Genomic DNA, 23,625 nt, shown 5'->3' on the forward strand with positions numbered 1-23,625 from the left:
ACCCCTAGTATATATATATAATACTGTATCTCCCAGGTCTAATTAGCTTGGCCCAGGGCAGGTGTGGCTACTTAAACCAGCCATCCCCACGCCACATGCGTCAAGGATTTCAATAAAACTCCACAGGTGCTCATGGGTTTGGAAAAACTGGAGAAGATTAAAAAAACAAAGGGTGTATCAGTCCTTTTACATGTAGTATTTATTTTAGTGGTGTGTCATTGCAGTTTCACAAACCTTCACAAGATGGGGCCCTCTAACTTAGTATTTAGCTGAGAGAGATCATGGCTTACAAGCTGTGTTCTTTTATCCTTCCTCAGTGCCCTGAGCAAAGTGTTGCGTTGTTCACGGTGCTCGGTGAGTGCTCTCGTCGTGTGCACTCCAGAGATCAGTCGAAACGCCTCGTGTTAAGGGCTCGCCGGTTTTACCATTGGCTTAATAATTGTCATTTGTGGACATTACAAAGCACATTTAGGTCTTTATGCAATCAATCCGTATTCTCGCATAATTGTACATCATTATCTTTTGCTGAACTGACTTGAACTTGTCAGCCGAAGACATAATAATGTTTATACATAATGAAATAAACATTATCCAAAATTATCCAACAAGGTACGGTTATTACTATATCATCTATAAATAATGATTTATTTATAATATAGAAAGGAATCGTTCCCCAGTGATGCGAGAACAGAATAAATGATGAGTGAAGAAAATCTATTTCCACCTTTTTGCTCTCCTGCATTTGCACATTTAGAAAACGACTATGGGACCTAGCCAATTAATAGCAGCCCAGGTAAAGCAGATCAAAGCAAAGGACATATTGACAAATCTCTCAACTCTGCATTCGATTCCAGGTATCTCTCATTGAGCCCCATTGATACTCGATTTTTGGGGCCGATACCATATTGGGGAGTAAAATATTCCGATATCGATACATCGGTTGATATTTATATATATATATTTAGGTAATGGGTAGGTACAGGGAACAAAATTAACTTTTTTACTTACCAGCCATTTGGCTGGTAGATTTTAAAAACTACCAGCCAGGCAGATTTTTTACCAGCCAAAAATTAAAAATAGCTTTTTAGTATATCGCCATGTGTTATTATTACTATATAATACTCTCATATGCTATTTTCAATTAATATCATAAACAACATAAGGAATATTAGCATAATTTTGAGTGGACTGAAGGAATGAGTCAGCGTTAATAGTTTTAAATGCAAATAATTTATTGAAACATAGAAGTGGGGTCGGGGACACACACTGTTTCAACTCACCACCCCCGCATCATATTGTAGTCTAGTCTGTCTTCAAACTTCCACTCCTCTCGAAACCTTTTTATATTTGAATATCAACATTATCTGTGCATCCTCAGTAATCCTCAGTTTACTACAATATACTCCTCTCCTGAGTCCTGACTAGTGACTTCATCGTCTTTCCAAACGCACGCACACACACAGAGAAAGGGAGAGTGCCCCCCCCCCCCCCCCCCCCCCATTTCCCTTTCCCCAGTCCACACTGTCTGCTGTTCTCTATGGCTCTGCCGCTGATCAGGATTAGCTTGTTAGCTTACGCTAACATAACGTTCATTTCGGGCGATGTGGGCATAAAGGAATGGCGACGATGCAATGCATGTTAGATGCATTTGACCCGTTGTGAGAAGAAGAAAAAACCACAGACTTATTTCGGCTCGCAAAATAGGCGCACTGCTGTGTAGCTCTGCTCTCAGGGAACAAACTTAACTTTTTGACTTACCAGCCATTTGGCTGGTAGATTTGAAAAACTACCAGCCAGGCAGATTTTTTACCAGCCATTGGCGGTTGGCTGGTACTTATTTTGTTCCCTGGGTAGGTATATTAAAAAACACAACGTAATGAGTGAAGTCACTGGCAAAACGTCCGATGTCCTCTCTACTAACTTTAAACCACATGTTCTCTACTCTGAGATCCATGCAGACAGTGCTGCTGAGTCTCCGTATTGTAAATTACAAAATTTACCATTTATAGAATAGAAATACGAAATAGAAATACTTTTATTATCCTGTGGGAAATTAGACACTGCAAATCGCTCAACATTTAAACATTTAGACAGGACACTAGGACAGGTCACAATTTAGAATGATAACACAAATCAAATCAAGTTGCCTAGGATAAGAGTAGAGTAAAATAAAATAGGATAAAATGAAATGAAATAAAATATACAGAAATAAATACAGTAAGAATATACTGAGCATACTGAGCATGGGGTAAACAATTTGGTCAATATAATTATAATTTACATCTAACTAATGAAATATGAAATATATATTCCAGTATTCACAGTGTCACAAGGTGCAGTATGCTTTAGGTAGTGTAAGATTCTGATCAAACTGGCCAGTATCACGTCTTCGTCTGTTTGGCTCTCCATCCAATTCCTCTGCGTTGTGTACTTTTAATGGTCCTGACGTCTCCGATACTGGTAGATAAGATCCTTATCTCCCCCCCGTTAGTGCAATCCGTAAACCATAATACTTCCCCACCTCCGTAAGAATTCGACACTTCGACAACGTGAAATACCTTACAAGGAAAAGCATGGTTTTATTTCTCTAAACAGAAACCTCAGCTCAGATGTTAACAGATTGTATTGTATTGAGTATATTTCTAATGATCTTTCGGTGTGTTCATATTATCGTCCTTTTGCTGTTCAGTCCAATAGTGTTCAGGCCTGTTCGTTAGCCTAAAACCATCCTCGTGGTAGCCGAAGCTACTGGTGATGTGCCATTCTCCCCCCCCCCCCTCTCTCTCGTCGAGAGGAGAGAGTCTCTTCTGGTTTCTTCCCTCTTAGTCTCAGTCAGATTTTAGTCTGCTCAACACCCGGAAACACCGTTCGACTTATAGATGTTCGTCGTCGCAACGACGGCCCCGCATTCTGGTTGTCATGTGACGTGTTGTCATGACAACTGCGTTTAACCTTTCACACATTAAAATGCAGTTTCATTCACTGTTGCATTAAGATGAACCTCTCTCCCTCCTGCTCGTTGAGACAGTACACTCTAATCTCAGATGTTCTAATGAGGAATGTCAACAAACATTCTCTCGCTGGCAGTGTGGCTCACAACAATCACCCTGCTACTGAACCACCGTCTCCTGCTTCCACCGTCCGCATGCACTTCGACCTCTCTGACCCGGCACCGTTTTAGCTGTGGTCACTCCCCCCAATCTATACATCACATACATTGAAAAACCACCATTTTCTCTCAGTAGTGTATTGTCCTCCTTGGGTTCCAATAAGACCTAGATCCATGTCTGGCAGCCGTCGCTGCCCCCTGTTGTGGAGCCTGGAGGCCGCTAGTCACGTCCTCCTGCCACTAATGAGCTGCCGCTCTGTGCTCAGTGATGCAGTGAGGCACAATGATGCATTATATAGTCTGATGGCTGTTGGAATGAAGGACTTCCTGTGCCGTTCAGTGCTGCATTTGGGTAGTGTGAGCCTAGCACTGAACATGCTCCTCCTGTCAGCCAAGTCTGTGTATAGTGGGTGGGTGGGGTTTTCCCTGATGGCCTGGAGCTTAGCGAGGCTCCTCCTCTCCGCCACCCTCGCTAGAGAGTCCAGCTCCACCCCAACCACGCTGCTGGCCTTCCTGACCAGCTTATCCAGCCTGGTTGTGTCCACTGCTCTCAGTCCGCTGCCCCAGCAGTTCACAAGAAGGCGACCGCCACCACAGACTCATAGAACATCCTCAACATCCTTGTACAGACATTGAAGGATCTCAGCCTTCTGAGGAAGTAGAGTCGGCTCTGGCCCTTCTTGTACAGTGCTTCTGCATGTTTTGACCCGTTCAGTTTGTTGTCGATGTGCACACCGAGGTATTTGTACACCTCAACCATGTCCACATCAACTCCCCTGATGGAAACGGGGGTCACAGGTGCACTCCTCCTCCTCCCCAGCTCCACAACCAGTTCCTTGGTCTTCGCCACATTTAGCTGCAGGTGGTTTTTATCGCACCATGTGACAAAGTCCACTACCAGTTCCCGGTATTCCCTCTCGTCACCGTCCTTTATACATCCCACTATCGCAGAGTCATCAGAAAACTTCTGAAGGTGGCAGGACTCTGACCGATAGTGGAAGTCGTTGGTGTAGACAGTGAAGAGGAGGGTAGAGGACTGTCCCCTGCGGAGCCCCGGTGTTGCTGACCAGTCTGTCTGACACACAGCTCCGTAGGCGCACGTACTGTGGTCTTCCCGTCAGATAGTCCACAACCCAGGACACCAGGGGGGCCTCTACTTGCATCGCCTCCAACTTCTCACCCAGTAGCCCAGGCCTTATCAAAAGCACTGGAGAAGTCAAAGAACATGATTCTCACAGTGCTCCCCGGCTTGTCTAGGTGAGTGTAGGCTCGGTTCAGCAGGTAGATGACAGCATCCTCTACCCCCAGTCTGGGCTGGTAGGCGAACTGGAGTGGGTCTAGGTGGGGTTTGGTCACCGGGCGGAGTTGCTCCAGGACTAACCTCTCCATGGTCTTCATTATATGAGAGGTTAGAGCCACCAGCCTGTAGTCCTTGGACGTGCTGGGACGCGGGCACTTGGGGACAGGGACCACACAGGAGGTTTTCCAGTGTCGGGACTCTCTGCAGCCTCAGGCTCATATTGAATATGAACTGGAGCACATCACACAGCTGACTTCACACACATCACCTGACTTCATAAAAGTCAGACAAAGCTTTCCAAAAGCTCAAACAGTGAACTCCAAGCCCACGTGGTTGAACTAAAAATCCAAAGAAACAGACTAAGAAATGACGTAAACACCATGATCAGAACCGCAAAAAGAAATTTCATCAACGACAAAACTGAGGAAAACAAAAACAAACCCCGCGAACTTTGGAAATTACTCAATAATCAACTAGGCTGCAGTAAAAAACTTAAAACCAGATTCTCAAACATAAACATAAAGACGGACAACACGCTCATCACAGACAAGCTGGATGTAGCCAATTACTTAAACATCTTCTTCACAAACATAGCCACAACACTGGTAAACAAACTACCCTCCCACTCAGGGCATTATGGGGTAGAACACATAGTAGCATACTACAAAAACCTAGGGGTCCAAAAAGACGACTTCAAACTTGAAATGGTAACAACCGATGAGGTACTCAAAAAATTGAGCGCCCTCCAACCTAACAAGGCCACTGGCCATGACAACATCCCCTCCAAATTCCTCAGAGACGCAGCAGCCGCCATCACCCCAGTCATCACACACATAATAAACCTCTCTATAAAACAGGGGCACGTCCCCAAGGACTTCAAAATTGCGAGAGTGACCCCTCTACACAAAAAGGGCAGCAAATTAGACCCAGGCAACTACCGCCCTGTTTCTATTCTTACCTCCATCTCGAAAGTCATGGAGAAAATAGTCTATGAACAGGTCGAAAAGTACTTGGCGGAAAAAAATCTAATCTACGAATTCCAATCTGGCTTCAGAACGTCCCACTCCACTGACACATGCCTCCTCTATTTGAACGACCACATCAAACAAGAGGTGGACGCGGGCAAATACTGCGGCATGGTCATGCTGGACCTACAAAAGGCCTTCGACACTGTCAATCACTCCATTCTAATGGACAAGCTAAAAGCAATTGGTTTTGATAGCTTATCAGTGAGCTGGATGCAATCCTACCTGGAGGGGAGAGAACAGATGGTAGAGGTAAACGGTACTCTATCCCCCCCCTCACAGTGAGCTGTGGTGTTCCACAAGGAAGCATACTAGGACCGCTACTCTTCCTAATTTATGCAAATGACATGTCGTCAGCCTGTGACTGCAACTTGTTCCTGTTTGCGGACGACTCAGCCCTGCTGGTCTCTGACAAGAACAAATTGCAGGTTGAAAAAACTCTCAGCACGGAACTAGGCAAAATCTGCATATGGCTCGCTGATAACAAACTATCATTACACATGGGCAAAACAGAGTCCATTCTCTTCGGTTCAAATAACAAACTCAGCAAGACCGACGGATTCTCAGTTACAGTGGGTGACAATATTGTCACAAGGAAAGACGAAATTACCTACCTGGGTTCCATCCTAGAGGCAAATCTTTCCTGTGACAAAATGGCATCCAATGTAATAAAAAAAGTCAACCAACGAACTAGATTCTTGTACCGGATCTCCTCTCTGGTAAACAAGAATACCCTGAAGACTCTGGCAGGAGCACTCATTCAAGGGTACTATGACTATGCGTGCACCTCATGGTACCAAAGCACCTCAAAGGCGCTTAAAACAAAATTACAAACATCACAAAACAAACTGGTCAGACTACTACTTGACCTGAACCCCAGAACCCACCTCACCCCTGCCCACTTTGCCAACCTAGGATGGCTTAGAGTAGACGACAGAGTACAGCAACTTGCAATGGGCCTGGTCTACAAGATGCACTATACGACCAGGGTGCCCATGTACATGTCAAAATACTTCCCAAAGGTCATTGAATACCACAACCACTACACCAGAGGAAGCTCAACAAATCATGTTAAACCCAGATTCGGCTCAAACAAGGGACTAAACACGTTTCGCAATTATGCCACAACAATGTGGAACGCCCTACCCAAAGCTGTAAAGGAATGTGAATCCCTGCCCACATTCAAAACCGCTCTTAAAGAGCACCTACGGGAGGCTGCAATTCGAAACTGGCCACCGTAAATGCCCAAAACCCCCACCACCTCCTAATAGACAGTCTCCTCACCACCGCATGTATATATTCCCTCCCCGCCGTATGTATATTTCCCTCCCACCCACCCACCCCCTCCTAATGTACAGTCCCCTCCCCATCATATGTATATACTCTGTCAGGATCTAGGGGTAACAGTACTGTATATTTGAATACCGTTATGTCACAAATGTATCAGTACTAAATACCTATATGTCCCTATGCCATAAATGTCATGTATGTTGTGTATGTCATAAATGTCTATATGAATTGAAAATGGGGGACCCTGATGGAAACAAGTCAAACGTCTTTCTCAGGTCTGCATCCCCTTAACAATTGTATGTATTGAGCCGTACTGTATTGTACCCATTCTGCAATCTGTTAAATAAAGTTTTCATTCATTCATTCATTCATGAGAGGCACAGGTTTTGAGTACCTTTGGGCTCACCCCATCAGGACCCGCAGCCTTGCCTGCGTGTAACTTGCTCAGCTGTGTGCTCACCTGGTCTGCAGAGAGCCATGCTGTGGGGATCTCAGGTGTTGGGGGGGGGGGGGGGGGGGGGGAGCGGGTCTTCAAGCCGCGGGGGGCAGACAGGCTGCACCAGAGATGAGGGGGCGTGGGCAGTTGGGGGGATGGAGGGGGGGGGGTAGCTCGAGTTGAAGGGCTGAGAGGTGTGGGGGTGGGCAGGGCAACTGAAGTGTCGGTGGGGGGGGGTTTAGCTCATTAGCCCGGTCCACGTCTCCATCCACTCCCCTTCCCCCGCTGGTTTGATGCCGGTTATTGTCTGCATTCCAGACCACACTTGTTTGATGTTATTGTTCTCCAGCTGCCCTTCCAACTTCCTCCTGTATTTATCCTTGCCCTCCCTGAGTTTAATTCTCAGACGCCCCTGAACTCGTTTGACCTCCTCCCTGTTGCCTGCGTTGAAAGCCCTCTTCTTCTCGTTCAGAAGGGCTTTGATGTCCTTAGTGACCCATGGCTTGTTATTTGGGTAGCAGGTAACAGTCCTAGATGGAACATTGGAGTCCACACAAAAGTTGATGTAGTCTGTGATGCACTCTGTGAGCCCATCAATGTCCTCTCCGTGGGGCTCACACAGTGCCTGCCAGTCTGTGACCTCAAAGCAGCCCTGTAGTGCCTCTTGAGCCTCCTCCGACCACCTTCTTACAGTTATTTTGGTCAAAATGGGTCAGGCTCTAATCTCTGGTCAAATTAACTTTGCCAACTCCAGATGCACATTGTGCAATAGATAAAAAAAAATTTAGCTAAAGAGATGTCTGTTTGAATTGATCAGTCTCAAGCGCCGCCCTCTTGATCCTCCAACCACAACGGTTGCTTTCCTTGGACAACCTTTCAAGAACAGAGTGTGGGGTTTGTGATGCCTTAATCCCCAACAAACAACATCTATCTCACGTTCGTCTGAGTTTCGGTGAGCTTGTGAAAGTTGTTGAGGATCTCTGGCTCCTTTAGTGGAAACGGTTCACGAGGTCTGCTGCTCTACGAAGCACGTATCTCCACCAGGAGTGTGCAGAGACGTCATTATCTGTATCGGTTCAACCAACACAATGAACCTGTATCTGTATTTGGATAGAAGACCGGACGTGGGCGTGGTTCATTGCTAATATTCATTGGCAATTGTTGTGCCTTCAAAGCTGACTCCCCTCCCCTCTCTCGCTCTCTCTCTGACCATGTAACGTTATATAGAGGTTATGAGAATTCGACATGGAACTGACCCCCCCCCCCCCCTCTCTCTCTGCCCATGTAATGCTAGTGCACCTTATGTGACACTGTGAATACTGTATATTTCAGTTAGTTAGATAGTAAATTATATTGACTTTAGGGCTGCAACGATTAGTTGACATAATCGACGACGTCGATCATAAAAACTCGTCGACGCCGAAGTTTTGCGTCGATGCGTCGTATTAAAAAAAATATTATAATTTTATTTTTTTTGCACTACCTATCTTTGTGAAAGTGGCTTCTCAGCTCTGGTCCAGCTGAAGACAAAGCAGAGGAACAGATTGGACATTGAGCATGACCTCAGAGTTGCTTTGTCTACCATCACCCCAGACTTTGAGACTCTAGTCAGGAGCAAACAACATCCCCAGTTATCCCATTAGTTCCCTGGGATGTTAAGCTAAGAAGTCTGCTAAGAAGGATATATTATTTATTATTATTTTATTTCATTGTGTTTTTAGCCCTAGTTGCACTTTTGTTGCAACCCCAGTTATCCCATTAGTTCCCCCAAACTTACTGTCGGTCTGTTATGTTAAGCTAAGAAGTCTGCTAAGAGCCCGGAAAAGGAGCCGCGCCCACAGGAAGCAGAGATGGAGGGTGTGACAGAAATAATCGTTAGATTAGTCGACTAATCGAAAAAATAATCGACAGATTAGTCGACTACCAAAATAATCGTTAGTTGCAGCCCTAATTGACTTATTTGTTTACACTGCTTGTGTTGTTTTTACTACCTGTACCCCCCAATCCCCCATGCTGCTATGATGCCTGAATTTCCCCAAGGGGATCAATAAAGGAATATCTTATCTTATCTTAGATAGATAGATGCTAGGAGAACTCGACATGGAGCTGACTCCTCTCCCCCCACACACACACGCACATTATTCACGCTTTCCCCAGTACAGTATTGAGATTCGTATACATTCCTAATCTCTAGCGTGCACACACAGACTGGGCTTATCTACCACAGTCCACATGTCTACCCCTCCCTGCTGCGCTGCCATTGTTGGTCTCTTGCAGTTCACTGATCAACTATTGGACGTTTCCACTCCTTCATTAATGACGTGTTTTCAACACAGTTGCGTTTCCAATCTATTTCGAGTGTGAACCCACTGGCTTTTGCGGTCATCACCTTATCGGTCAGCTCATATATATATATATATATATATATATATATATATACGTATTAGTAGATCTACCCTGGCAGATGTCATTGGAAGAACTCGCAGAGCCACGATGAGGCCGAGGGGACGTGGCACCAGGAAGGCTGTGAGCGCTCCCTTCTCTCTGTCTCTCCGCAGCAGGACGCCGTGTCTCATCCTCACAGACGTCCTGAAGACGGAACACGGCAGGGCCTATCTGGACAAGAACGACCAGAGCCCGGCGCTACCGAACGGAGGCCACACGCCGATGTCTCGGAGGGAGGGTGGCCGGACGAGAGCGTCTCACGGCTACGAGGCCTGCAGCGAGGGGCCGGGACACAGGCACAGGGCCATTGCCCCCAAAGGCCTCCGCAGGTCCCTCCCCTGGCCCCTACGGAGGTAAGCGAGCAGACGTAACGGCGTGACTCTAGCCACCCAAACAGCCCCCGGAGTCTCGTGGCCGGTACAGAGAGACTCAGAAGGAGCTTCTATCCCCAGGCCTTCAGGATGCTCAATGATTCTATGCAACACTATACCCATCCATCTACATTCATTGCACACACATCCACATGCACACACTTACTTTAAACACTCACCTTTAACATTTAAACACTACACCATATTTGATCTATTTATTACTAAAATATTTGCACTACACAACCCTACCTAATCTTTGCATTTTGGTTGCATTTTGTACTTGTTTGTATATTGTATATTTTGTATAGTGTTTACATCTTTCTTTTTACTTATTTTTTACTGTATGAAGCACAATGTCAGGGGGCTAATACAGAACCAAGCATTTCACTGTAATGTACATGTACCTTATATGTGACAAATAAAACAGAACTTGAACTTGAAACTCTGAACAAACTTGGACTGAACAAAATATCATTATTATTATTATAGATGGTCATATCGCCTAGCAGTGTATGGTGTATATTGGATCACTGTAGTTGATCAGATGAGCAGGGGAGATACAAATCTCTGCGAGTACCAGACCGTAGAGGACGGGCTGGAGCAGAAACGGTCCCCCCGTGACAAAGAAAACCCCTTAGACTGACTTTGTTTAAAAAAAAATGTAACGCTCTCTTTTCATCATATTTAATATCCCACTGGCTATACTCAAACAAAACAGCCTTTTCCGATCTTCAAAAGTTTCGAGAATGCAGTGGCTTTTCACTCAGACCCGTGAATAATGACCCAGAAGAGCTGTAAAAAGCCCCAGGGTGAAGTCTTTTTATTAAGGCTATTTCTCCTGTTTGTTTTAGATGGTTTGTGAAGGAAGGGCTTTTTTTTCTTTAATGGAGTTTGGCTGCTGGGCCCCGCCGTGCCATTGGCTCCCCATATTTTCCAGGCAGAAAACTGTGATTTTATTTATAATACCACACAGCAGGGCTTCACAACTCCAGAGACGCTGGATGAAAACATCAGCCTTCCTAGGTTTTTTGTTTTGTTTTTTTTGTTTTCCCCTAAGCGAATTTCCTCAGCCGTTTTGTAATTGAGAAGGCATTTAGTATTATTTTTTTTAAAACCTTAGGGAGTGAAAACGCACACCGCCGTGTGACTGAACTGCACTGTGTGAAGGCGGATAGCGATGTGGTGCGCAGTTATCGCGGCTGACGGTTATCTTTTCTTCCACATTAAAACCCGAGGAGGAGGTCGGAGGAGGAAGAGGAGGAGGAGGAGGAAGAAGTGACGGAGGTGATAATAGGGGAGGACATCCACCCCAAATGCACAGACGTTTTAGGTGGGTTTAGCTACTGTTATACGCACGCACGCACATACGCACACACGCGCTCTTTTGAGTTTATCGTTGAGGTTCATCCTGTAGAGAAGCTATAATATACTGTGTAACGAGCACATATCATATCAAATATCATATCACCATATTTTATGTGACTGTATAATTGTCCAGTGCTTTTTACATTGTGATTTCCTTTTTTTCACGTCTTTATCTTCATTCAAAATTGTGTATTTTCTTTAACTTTTTAAAATACTGCTGCAAGGACTAGTTTTTTGATCAACTTAAAAATATATACGGTTTGTATATATATATATATATAAAAAAAATCTTTCTTTACAATTTGTATAAATATTAGTGCTGTCAAACGATTAAAATATTTAACTCGATTAATCGCATGATTGTCCATAGTTAACTCGCGATTAATCGCAAATTAATCGCATTTTTATTTTTTTAATTTCTTTTTACCTTAAACAGATCTTTTTCAAGTTCCAAGTTTTAATACTCTTATCAACATGCGAGTCAACAAATGCTTGCTTTATGCAGCCATTTAACACAAAAGGATGACCCTCATGCATTGCAAATTTGCATCAAATTCAAAACAGAGTGATGCACAAAATAACTTAAAAGAAAATAATAATTTAAAACAATGAATAAAGTGTGCATGAAATAATAGGGGAAAGAAAACGTTAGGAACTTGTTACATTCACACACAAGGGCTGATTAATCAGTCACACACCCCCCTCTCTCCCTCACACACACACTCTCCCAGCTCTCTTTCTCTTTTGCCCCTTCCTCATCTCTCTCACCCCCCTCTCTCTCTATATCACACACACACACACACACACACACACACACACACACACACACACACACACACACACACACACACACACACACACACACACACACACACACACACACACACACACACACACACTTCAGAAACAAACATAGTATCAATGAGAGCATCAATAATACACCTGAGTGAAGTCTAGTAAATTTTTTTTTTTTTTTTTTAGTTAATCTTGAGTTAAAGAAATTAGTGGCATTAATAGAATCGGGAGTTAACGCGATATTAACGCGATATATTTGACAGCCTTAATAAATATGTATATACGGTATATATATATCGTGGATGACGGTAGAGTAAAAACTCGTACCTTTGCATGGATCCACGACGGTATACCTTCATATTCGGTACACCTTCCAGCCCTACCCTGACATGTCCATCCTCCAGTCGGAGACGTTTATTGATACTCTGTCTTGGCCTTAGTCCTGGAGTAAATAAAACAAATTCTGAACTTTTTATTGCGCTGTAAAACAAAAACGATGCTGAATTGACTTCTACTCCTTCTCCCACGGCTCACACACACAGGCACACACTCCTGCTTGAGGCCGTTTGTTTTCTTCCATCCCTACTTTGTGGAGAATGGAACATGCTCCTTGTGGTGTGACAAGATGATTAGCATGTCCTTATGTAGGGCTGGTGAAATGTAGTCATTCTAAATGGATTTACAACTTCCAAAAGACCCAGAGGTTTTCAGTCTTTGTGACACGGTTTCAACTTTCTCATGACCTAGAACTATGAATCATTAGTTTGAATCCTACAGGTTGCCAAAGATTAGCTAAGCAGAATGACTCACGCAATGTGCAAGCTCTGTAAATGGTAAATGCTTTTATCCAAAGCGCTTTACAATTTGTTCCTCACATTTCACCCATTCACTCACACATTCACACACCGATGGCGGAGGCAACCATGCAAGGGGTTACATTACATTAAGGGTTAAGTGTCTTGCTCAAGGACACTTCGCCACGCTTCCTAGGGGGAAGCGGGAATCGAACTGGGGACCTCCAGATAACCAGACGACTGCTCTACCTACCGAGCCACTGTCACCCCACGCAATCTAGAATCTAATCCATTGACCTGCCCAGATAATCGTGATGAGAGAATCGATTTTAAATCGAATTGTGAGATTCGAAACATTCCCACTCCTGACCCTGTGTGTGTTTGTGTGTGTGGTGTGCAGGTGATCCAGGTAGAGGCCACTTCTCACCAGGAAACGCCAAGACCAGGTTCACAGACCAGGGGACTCAGCTACTACACAGTGAGGTGGGTACTACTGTACACACAAGTATAAAATAAGCATCTCACCACAGTCTCACTACAATCCCCACCGCACCTTGGACGACGATGATAAAGATGTATGCCTCTGTTGTCATAGTTCTTTTTCACGATTTATTTTTAGCATGTTAACAGCATTTTATCAGATAGGACAGGCAGAGGAAAGTTGGGAGAATATTTGGGGAGGACATGCAGCATAGGTCCCCGGGCCGGATTCGAACCCCGGACGCTGCGATTATAGTGCGAGCGCACTTACGTGGTGCGCCACCATGGCGCCCCGTGTTGTCATAGTTCTGATTCACTATATATCACTATTATGATACGTCGTTATCTGGCGGTAATGTGGCTGTTGACGTCACCTGTGAGGAGATTACGCAAGCTTTGCCACAAGTACAACGAACGTCTCTTGGTTTTAGTGTGTCTCGCCATGTAGCTTCTGAGCCATATTTTATTACGTGGCCTTGTTTTTTGTTGTTTCCAAACACATGCTCACACTGTACTTAGTCTCGAGGCTTGCGTCTACAGTCGCGCTTGTGCCAAATGTTGATCTGCGTGAGGAGTTAGGAGTTACCACACACACATCATCCTCTCGCCGTCCAGCTTTCCGCACTCCACACTCTGTTCTGTCAAGAAAAATATGGCGAAACTTAACAGGGTTGTTTCTGTCCGATGCCACATCTCTAGTAACAGTATGGTGATAACGTTAAACAGGACAAACGAAAACCCCTATTTCGCCCATCAGAAACAGCCACGGCGGTTGGATGAAAGTGTTCCGACACGCGAGTTAATGATCGAAATGCTGACCCAATTATTGCTCTCGGCATTGCTACCGGCTTCGCCGGCCTTCATACTAACACAATTGGCAGTGTTAGAGGGTGGGAAAGCCGGTGGGTGGGGATTGGACGTTGTGGACAGCGACTCCTACAGGTCGGTTGGGTGACGCCGGTGCGGCGGAAACAGGAAGTATCGGGGGCAGCGTGAGCCTCCCACGCGTTACTCCTTGCCACAGAGTTTGAGCTGCTGCGACAGGCTGCCTCTTCGTGTACCGGAGGGGACACGTGATGCAAGGCTTCTATCCTCACTACAGCCGACCAGTGGGAGGCATAGTCTAGCAACGTTCAAGACAGGGGAGGGAAGAATTGGAAATACGAAAATTGGGATGGGAGAAAAATAGAAAAAGTGGATAAAAAAAAAATAGCTTTGTCAGAGATTTCCAAGCCTTTGACGATACAACTTAACACCGTAGTATTGATGCCCGTCGTACGTAGGTTAATCTTTGTTTTCCTTTTAATGTTCAGTCGGTAACCGTCGGTAGTGTGATAGTAAAGGGTTAACCTTCTGTAGTGTGGCAGAGAAAGGGTTAAGATTGATGGGCAGGATGGAAGGGATGCAGCCGCATGGCCACAAGCAGAGACGGACGTGTCATTCGCTGCTTAGTCTGATCCTCCTCTCAGGATGAAGAACACCGGGAAGTCTTTTCACAATCCTTGATCATGTGTCTTAACCGCAGGCAACCTAAGCACTGTCCTTTCTCCTTTAGAAAGTACAACCTTTCCGGATGCGTCTTTCAATTGAGGATGTTCCAATGTGTGTCCATGTGTACAATACAAACAGGACCCGTTTGAGGTTGTAGGCTTTACATTATTTTTTTTTACCTTTTTAGTTTACCAGGTAGTCACTTGAGATCAATCATCTCTTTTTGAGCAAGCAGGTGTCGTACTATTTGCGTTTGAGACCGACCGCTTTTCTTGTTTGTACTCGCGGCTTATCCGCTACACATAATGACGGCAGTTGCGAAGCGGTTTCGTTTGAACTGTGACTTTTGTCTTGTTGCTTCCTTTAGTTACGTCAACTTGAGTGTCTTGTCTTAATGTTGGCAACAATTGGATCAGAAACTATTTTTACTTGAAGCAAGATCTGCGACTGAGTTTCAGAGATGTCACATGCAGTCGCTCTCCACTTCTCTCTGAGCTTATAAGGACGTTTCTGCGTTATTGCTTTCATGTTAACTGTTGAGTTCATCCAAATATCGCAAATAACTCCTCCATAGCATTGAAGCACTCACACAAACACAATGAATAGGCTTGTAGTCCGTCGACATGTTCTGCCTTAACAAAAGGCCATGCAGTGATTTTGTCCACATAGGCAGATGTGACCTTTAACTCATTTCCAAAATGTTCTTTGAGAAAGGTCACAACTTTCTGCAGTCGTGTGCTGGCAGCTCTGTACTAGATCTCTAGGCCGCCCCCTAGTGAGTTGCTCCGGGTAGTACAAGCAGTCTCCTCTGTAGTTTGTTTTAGCCTCCACGCAATGTTCAAAGGCTCTGATGAAAGACAAAGACAGGAATCTCTCTGTGTGGTAAAAACTGAGCGATCTGTCAACACTTTGCCTTTGTAACAGACAGTAGAGATAACCTGGTACTTGAGGATTGCCTTGAGAGTGTGTTGCTTGTTCTCTACTAGGATGCTGTCCATCAGGGTATTCGACCAGATGCTTGCCACTTGTAGCTTGACTGATTAGCTACATTTTCCTTTTGCCGAGGGATGACTTTCACATGACACGAATGGCTCTATGCTAGTCTTCTTTTACAAATATTGTATAGGAAGTCAACATGATCAAAACTATATTTTTGAATCGCATGCCCATCTCTGTGTCCCCCAGCAGAAGAGGAAAAGGCAGGAGCCTCCGGAGCCCAACTGCAACGGAACAGGCTCTGCCAAGAGCACCAGAGGCAGCGTGCTGCGCCTCACCGGGGAGGCCAGGCGAGTCGGTCTGCCCCATAAACGCCTCCGTCTAGATGCCAGGGAAGGAGGTGGAGGATCAGACACCCTGGATTCCGCCATTGTGTGTTTCACCGTGGGGGGAGACGAGGGAGTGGAGGAGTGTCTAATCCCGGTCGCCAGCCCTGGTCCCGGGGGCAGAGAGGCTAGAGGGACCCCTATGCGTAGTCTGTCCTCCAGTCAGGATGCCATGGGCAAAGCCAGACCCTCTGAGCCCAGTGAGTATTATACACCCTAGCTGTCTCCAACATTCACACCTCAAGAATAAGTCTTTAATTGTCATGCAGATTAACACACACACACATGCGAGATGGGCGACCCACAGGAACACACACATGCACTGAGTCGCAGATGAAATGTGTCTCTGCACTTTTCCCATACCGTCGTCCTTCCCTCCCAAGGGCAGACATGGGCTGCGGAGTGGGCCACGCCCGGGAGCCAATCCAAGTGCTCCTGTCCGTCTTTGTCAGGGACGTGACAGCGTTATCTTATTTGGAGGGGAAACCCTTGCGAGCACGGGGAGAACATGCAAACTCCACACAGAAAGCCCCTGGAGATACCCCACCTGGGTACCTGGCATAGGGTGACCAGATCCCAATAAACCAAATGTGGGACAAATGGTATGTTTGTGAGGGACAATGTGGGCCCCCCCCCCCCCAGCGCAGCCCCCCCTCCTTTTTTTTGGTGGACTGTCCCTGTCCCCTCCATCAAGGCTCATCCGCCACTGTCCTCATTAAAATGACCACAAGCCTAATATGTTTTGCCCTTATTAATTTATTTTCCTTTTGTCTCTAATGGGTGTTAAGTACTCAAAATAAATAAATAAATAAATAATGAATAATAAATAAAATTACCACCCAGACTTACAATCACCTATGATTAGGTCTGGACCTCCAGTCTTATCACACACATGCACACACACGCGCGCACACGCGCGCACACGCGCGCACACGCGCGCACACGCGCGCACACACACACACACACACACACACACACACACACACACACACACACACACACACACACACACACACACACACACACACACACACACACACACACACACACACACACACACACACACACACACACACACACACACACACACACACACACACACACACACACACACACACACACACACATAATGACCACCCAGACTATGTATAATAATGACTACCCTCACAACGCTTTTTCACTCTCCTGCCCTCCGGGAGGAGAATGAGGAGCCTCCGAGCCAGGACCAGCAGACTGAAAGACAGCTTCATACACCAGGCTGTCAGGAAGCTGAACTCTCTCCCAGCTCTAGCCTCTCCCCTCCTCTACTCTGCCACCACAGAACCTGGACTAAGAACACCCCCCCCCCGCAGGAACAGTAATGGCACAATAATAAAGAATATGATTATCTTCCACCTGCACTGATTTGTGCGGGGGGTGGTTAGGTTACCAAGCGGCTACTCGCATCTTTTTTATTGTTATTATTCGTTAATATTATATATTATTATATTATTCTAAACCGTTTGTGATTGTTTTCCCCTTTTCAAATTTGGAACAAAGCGAGCGGTCTTCTCTCGTGCCGAGCAGCGGAGATTACAGCAGCGCATGGAACTGATCTGTTTATCCAAGTTGCGCGGAAGGACAACTGGCTTGGGAAAGTATTCACGCGTCCCGCCAGGCTCACGGACCCGCCGCGCGCAACAGTGTTGGGAGTTGTTGTTGTCATAGGATGCGGTGTCACTCGCGGCCAGATACTAGTAACGTACGCGACGCATAGAGGATCTTCACATTGGCTGGGGGGGGGGGGGGGGGGGGGCGGGGACATTAGCGCGGATGACAACCAATCATGCGGGACATGGTCTCAATTTGCGTGACGCGTGAAAACAGACCGAAATGCTGTACAATCACGCGCAATGCGTGACGTCTGGCCACCCTAACCTGGCAACACGCCAACCTGGTCCCCAAGCGGGAATCGAACCAAAGACCTTCTAGCTGTGAGGCGACAGTGTTAACCACTACCCCACCGTGCCGCCTTATCAAGGGTTGGGGCTCTCTGGCCACACGACACTCGTTCTTTCATTTAAAACAAATTAGATTAATTAGATTAAAACTAATCAAGGAACAGATCCGTCAGGCTTTAGGTTACCTCAGTACTACTAGACAGACACTAGGCTAAGCTTGTACCCGTCTGTGACATGGACTACTGTCTTTGACCTCTGTACCTTGGCTCCAGTGTTTGCCGTGGCGTCGTTTGCCCGCCAACGTGTCTCTTCAGGGCTTACCGCTGTCCTTGGCAGGGATGGGAATTGAGAACCGGTTCCAAATCGTCCAATCCATCTGAATCGCATGCCTCCGGGCTTATCGATTCCTTTCTACGCCTACACTGCTCGCAACAAGAAGGAGTCATGGTGGAGAGGAAGATGACAACAGTGCTCGTTGTAACGTCTGTAAAAAAGAAACACCAGCAATATGCTGAATATGCATCTTTATAAGCGTCTCTTTGCGCCGCCTTTGTGCCTCAAATAGATTCGCTATCAGCTCTATCTTCAATCTTTCAAAATGTTCAGTTGCTATTGCTATCAGCTCTATCTTTAATCTTTCAAAATGTTCAGTTGCTATTGCATGCACTCATCTGTGTTTCACTACACACATGAGTGCATGCTTACCAACTGTTAGTCTGCAACACTACTATCACCGACATCTAAGAAGGGAGATCCCCCCTTGAATGGCCCTTCTAAGGTTTCTCTCCTCCACACTGCCTGTGGAGCATTTTTCCCTATTGTTAGGTTTTAGTGAGTTTTTCCTTACCTTCGCGTGGGGTATGTCTGGGAGTGCTTGCATTCTTTCATTTATTTGCATTTATTTTTAATTTGTTGGACCTTATGGTGTTCTTGTTCTGTTCTTGACTTATTGTTATGTTTTCTTCTTGACTTGTTTAAAGAAGACCTGTACGGCCCATGGGGACATTAACGTGTGTTGTCGGGCCTTATAAATGAATTTGATTTGATTTAAGCAACATGGGCTTAAATTCCAGGAATGCCATGTATTTAATAAAATAATAATAATAATAATAATAATAATAATAATAATAATAAAAAAAAAATATATATATATATATATATATATATCTAACCCTAACTAACCTTACTGTCATGCACTTACACTGTAGCACTCAACACTCTGATGGACATTGTTACTCAGCTGATAAGAGTTGTGCCCTTCCTATTTTATATTTTTATTTTTTGCACAAATCTCTCCAACATTCCAAACATCTCTTTCCACATCATCATATTCAATTTCCAGGATTTGCCTTTTTCTTTTTTGTAAGAACATACAAAACATGTAAAGGACTCATACAAATACATTAATAACTGACATGGAAAATAAAAAAAGACTTACGAAAAAAGAAACATACTATACTATACATTATGCGTATACATTCCTGATATATATACCTTGCATGTAGACCGAACTACCTTCGAGCAGGTATGTGCTGCATCCTCTTATCGGGATGCCACCCTTCTCCATATTGCATGTGAGAGAAAGCGCCCCAGACATATGCAGTTGTGCATGATAACATGCATGCACGCATGTCTCCGACACATGTATGTGTCGGTACGTGTATCACGTAAGCATGTGTACATGCCTCATATGTGTGTGTGTGCATCTTCCTGGTATGTGACTGTACTCCTATCTCCTGTGTGTGTTTCGTATCCATGTGTGCCTCTGCCCCCTATGTGTGTGTATATCTCAGATGTGTATATATATGTGCGTCTCAGCTACGTATGTGTGTGTCTCCTATATACATGTGTATCCCCCTTATGTGTCAGTGCAAGCTTATATTTCAACTATGTGTATATGTAGGTATGTGTATGCCTATTTCCTATAAATGAGTATGTGCATGTATGTGTGCCCCTGACGTGTATACCTTATCCTTGTGTATATGAGTGTGTGTAAACCTATTATGTACACATATGAATATGTGTATCCTAGATACTTGTATGCGGCTATACCTGCGCACATGTGAGTGTGATAGAGACAGTGACCGTTCCATAGACACACCATCCGGACATAAAATATATGTACATATATACACAATACATTATAAAGCACAAGTACCATCAGATCAAATCCCCTTTTTCATATTCATCCTTGATAATATTGTAATCCCATCTTAATCATTTGTCCCCAGACCGTTCAGTCAGGTGTAGAAAACTGTCCCATACCTCAGCGAAAATATCCTCTCTCCCTGCGACTCTATACGTCACCCTTTCATATGATGCTGTCCGGAACATTAGTTCCATCCATTCTTTAAAAGTAATATCAACAGGTGATTTCCAATGTCGTAATGCAATTCTACATCCTGATATCATGGCCATTCTATACCACATTCCCCGGTATTTAGGCAGTTTAATCCCTTTCGGTACTATACCCAAAACACATGCCATTGGGGCGTTATTTATCTTCACATTCAAGACCTTACTTAGGAATATCACAATTTGATCCCACATTTTCCGGACCTTCTCACATTCGTACAACATGTGCAGTAAAGTGCCTGTCTCCAAAACAGTCACATCTAGAGACCTCAAAACCTACTCTAGCGAGGCCTTTAACCTTGAACTGGAGAGTCTGGACTGGTCAGATGAACTCAATGGTACACTGGTTGAAGAAACTTGGCTTGGCTTCAAAACCAAATTTTCATCAATACTAAACAACATGGCCCCCCTAAGAACCACCAGGGTAAAAAATCGCGCTGAGCCATGGATGCACACTGAAATACTGACCGCTATGAAAGCCAGAGACAAAAAATGCTCTGAGTTTCGTAAAAGTCAGTCAAAGCTTACCAAAAGCACGAGCAGTGAACTCCAAGACCACGTGACTGAACTCAAACTAGAAAGAAACAGACTAAGAAATGACGTAAACTCCATGATCAAAACTGCTAAAAAAAATTTCATCAATGACAAAACCGAGGAAAACAAAAATAAACCACGTGAACTTTGGAAATTACTCAACAATCAACTAGGCTGCAGTAAAAAACTCAAAACCAGGTTCTCAAACATAAACATAAAGACGGACAACACGCTCATCACAGACAAGCTGGATGTAGCCAATTACTTAAACACTTTCTTCACAAACATAGCCACAACACTGGTAAACAAACTACCCTCCCACTCAGGGCAGTATGGGGTAGAACACATAGTAGCATACTACAAGAACCTAGGCGTCCACAAAGACGACTTCAAACTGGAAATAGTAACTACAGATGAGGTACTCAAAAAACTGAGCGCCCTCCAACCAAACAAGGCCACTGGCCATGACAACATCCCCTCCAAATTCCTCAGAGACGCAGCAGCCGCCATCACCCCAGTCATCACACACATAATAAACCTCTCCATAAAACAGGGACACGTCCCCAAGGACTTCAAAATTGCGAGAGTAACACCCCTGCACAAAAAGGGCAGCAAATTAGACCCGGGTAACTACCGCCCTGTTTCTATCCTTACATCCATCTCGAAAGTCATGGAAAAAATAGTATACGAACAGATCGAAAAGTACCTCGCGGAAAAAAATCTAATCTACGAATTCCAATCTGGCTTCAGAACATCCCACTCCACTGACACATGCCTTCTCTACTTGAACGACCACATCAAACAAGAGGTGGACGCGGGCAAATACTGCGGCATGGTCATGCTGGACCTACAAAAGGCCTTCGACACTGTCAATCACACCATTCTGATTGACAAGCTAAAAGCAATTGGTTTTGATAGTTTATCAGTGAGCTGGATACAATCCTACCTGGAGGGGAGGGAACAGATGGTGGAAGTAAACGGTACACTATCCCCCCCCCCTCACAGTGAGCTGTGGTGTTCCACAAGGAAGCATACTAGGACCGCTACTATTCCTAATTTATGCAAATGACATGTCGTCAGCTTGTGACTGCAACTTGTTCCTGTTTGCGGACGACTCAGCCCTGCTGGTCTCTGACAAGAACAAGTTACAGGTTGAAAAAGCCCTCAGCTCGGAACTAGGCAAAATCTGCATATGGCTCGCCGACAACAAACTATCATTACACATGGGCAAAACAGAGTCCATTCTCTTCGGTTCAAATAACAAACTCAGCAAGACCGACGGCTTCTCGGTTACAGTGGGTGACAATATTATCACAAGGAAAGATGAAATTACCTACCTGGGTTCCATCCTAGAGGCTAATCTTTCCTGTGACAAAATGGCATCCAATGTAATAAAAAAAGTCAACCAACGAACGCGATTCTTGTACCGGATCTCCTCTCTGGTAAACAAGAATACCCTGAAGACTCTAGCAGGAGCACTCATTCAAGGGTACTACGACTATGCTTGCACCTCATGGTACCAAAGCACCTCAAAGGCACTAAAAAACAAATTACAAACATCTCAAAACAAGCTAGTCAGACTACTACTTGACCTGACTCCTAGAACCCACCTCACCCCTGCCCACTTTGACAACCTAGGATGGCTTAGAGTAGACGACAGAGTACAGCAACTTGCAATGGGCCTGGTCTACAAGATACACTACGCGACCAAGGTACCCATGTACATGTCAAAATACTTCCCAAAGGTCAGTGAATACCACGATCACAACACCAGAGGGAGCTCCACAAATCATGTAAAACCCAGATTCGGCTCAAACAAGGGACTAAACACGTTTCGCAATTATGCCACATCAATGTGGAACGCCCTGCCTAAAGCTGTAAAGGAATGTGAATCACTACCCACCTTCAAAAACACTCTCAAAAAACACCTACGTGAGACTGCAATTCGAAACTGGCCCCTACAAATGTCCTAACCTAGTTGTACAGTAAATGACCAAGTAAGGCTTTGTCAATATTCCAATGTACAGTGTAAAATGTGTGTGTGTCCCCTTCCCAACCCCCCCCCCCCCCCCCCCACCTCCAATGTACAGCCCTCACCCAACCCACCCAACCCCACCCCACCCAACCAACCTCCTCCAATGTACAGTTTCTATGCCAAATGTATATACACTCCTTTTCTGGACACTTTTGTATCACAAACAGTACTGTATTTGCAAATCTGATATGTCATAAATGTATAGATGTAGCAGTACTGTCTATCTGTATGTCATGTATGTCATATATGTTATGATGAATTGAAAATGGGGGACCCTGATGTAAACAAGACGAAAGTCTTTCTCTGGTCTGCATCCCCTTAACAATTGTATGTATTGAGCTGTACTTAGAGCTGCCGCGATTACCGCATTACCGCGGTAACGCTGTTACATCACGGCCACCGCAGAGTAGGCTGAATACCGCGTCACCGCTGTTTTTTATAATAATAATAATAATTTACCCTCCTCTCGTTGGGCTTGCGGCTCTGCAGATATACCCTACTCGTCTATCGAGGTTCCAAGCGACCCTATTGGGTACCA

The 23,625-nt window shown here is 45.0% G+C and overlaps 1 protein-coding gene across 1 annotated transcript in view; it reads left to right on the forward strand.

The window, feature by feature from the left end:
- LOC311226107 (uncharacterized protein) overlaps positions 1–23,625 on the forward strand; it is a 128,129-nt gene that overhangs the window by 62,363 nt on the left and 42,141 nt on the right. Inside the window, exons 4-7 of the mRNA XM_084311482.1 lie at positions 9,719–9,958; positions 11,212–11,306; positions 13,331–13,413; positions 16,087–16,423. Coding sequence (XP_084167608.1) covers positions 9,719–9,958; positions 11,212–11,306; positions 13,331–13,413; positions 16,087–16,423 — 755 coding nt within the window. The remainder of the gene's footprint in view (positions 1–9,718; positions 9,959–11,211; positions 11,307–13,330; positions 13,414–16,086; positions 16,424–23,625) is intronic.

Source organism: Notolepis coatsorum (assembly GCF_963971535.1).
Source record: "Notolepis coatsorum genome assembly, chromosome: 3".
Classification (NCBI taxonomy): domain Eukaryota; kingdom Metazoa; phylum Chordata; class Actinopteri; order Aulopiformes; family Paralepididae; genus Notolepis; species Notolepis coatsorum.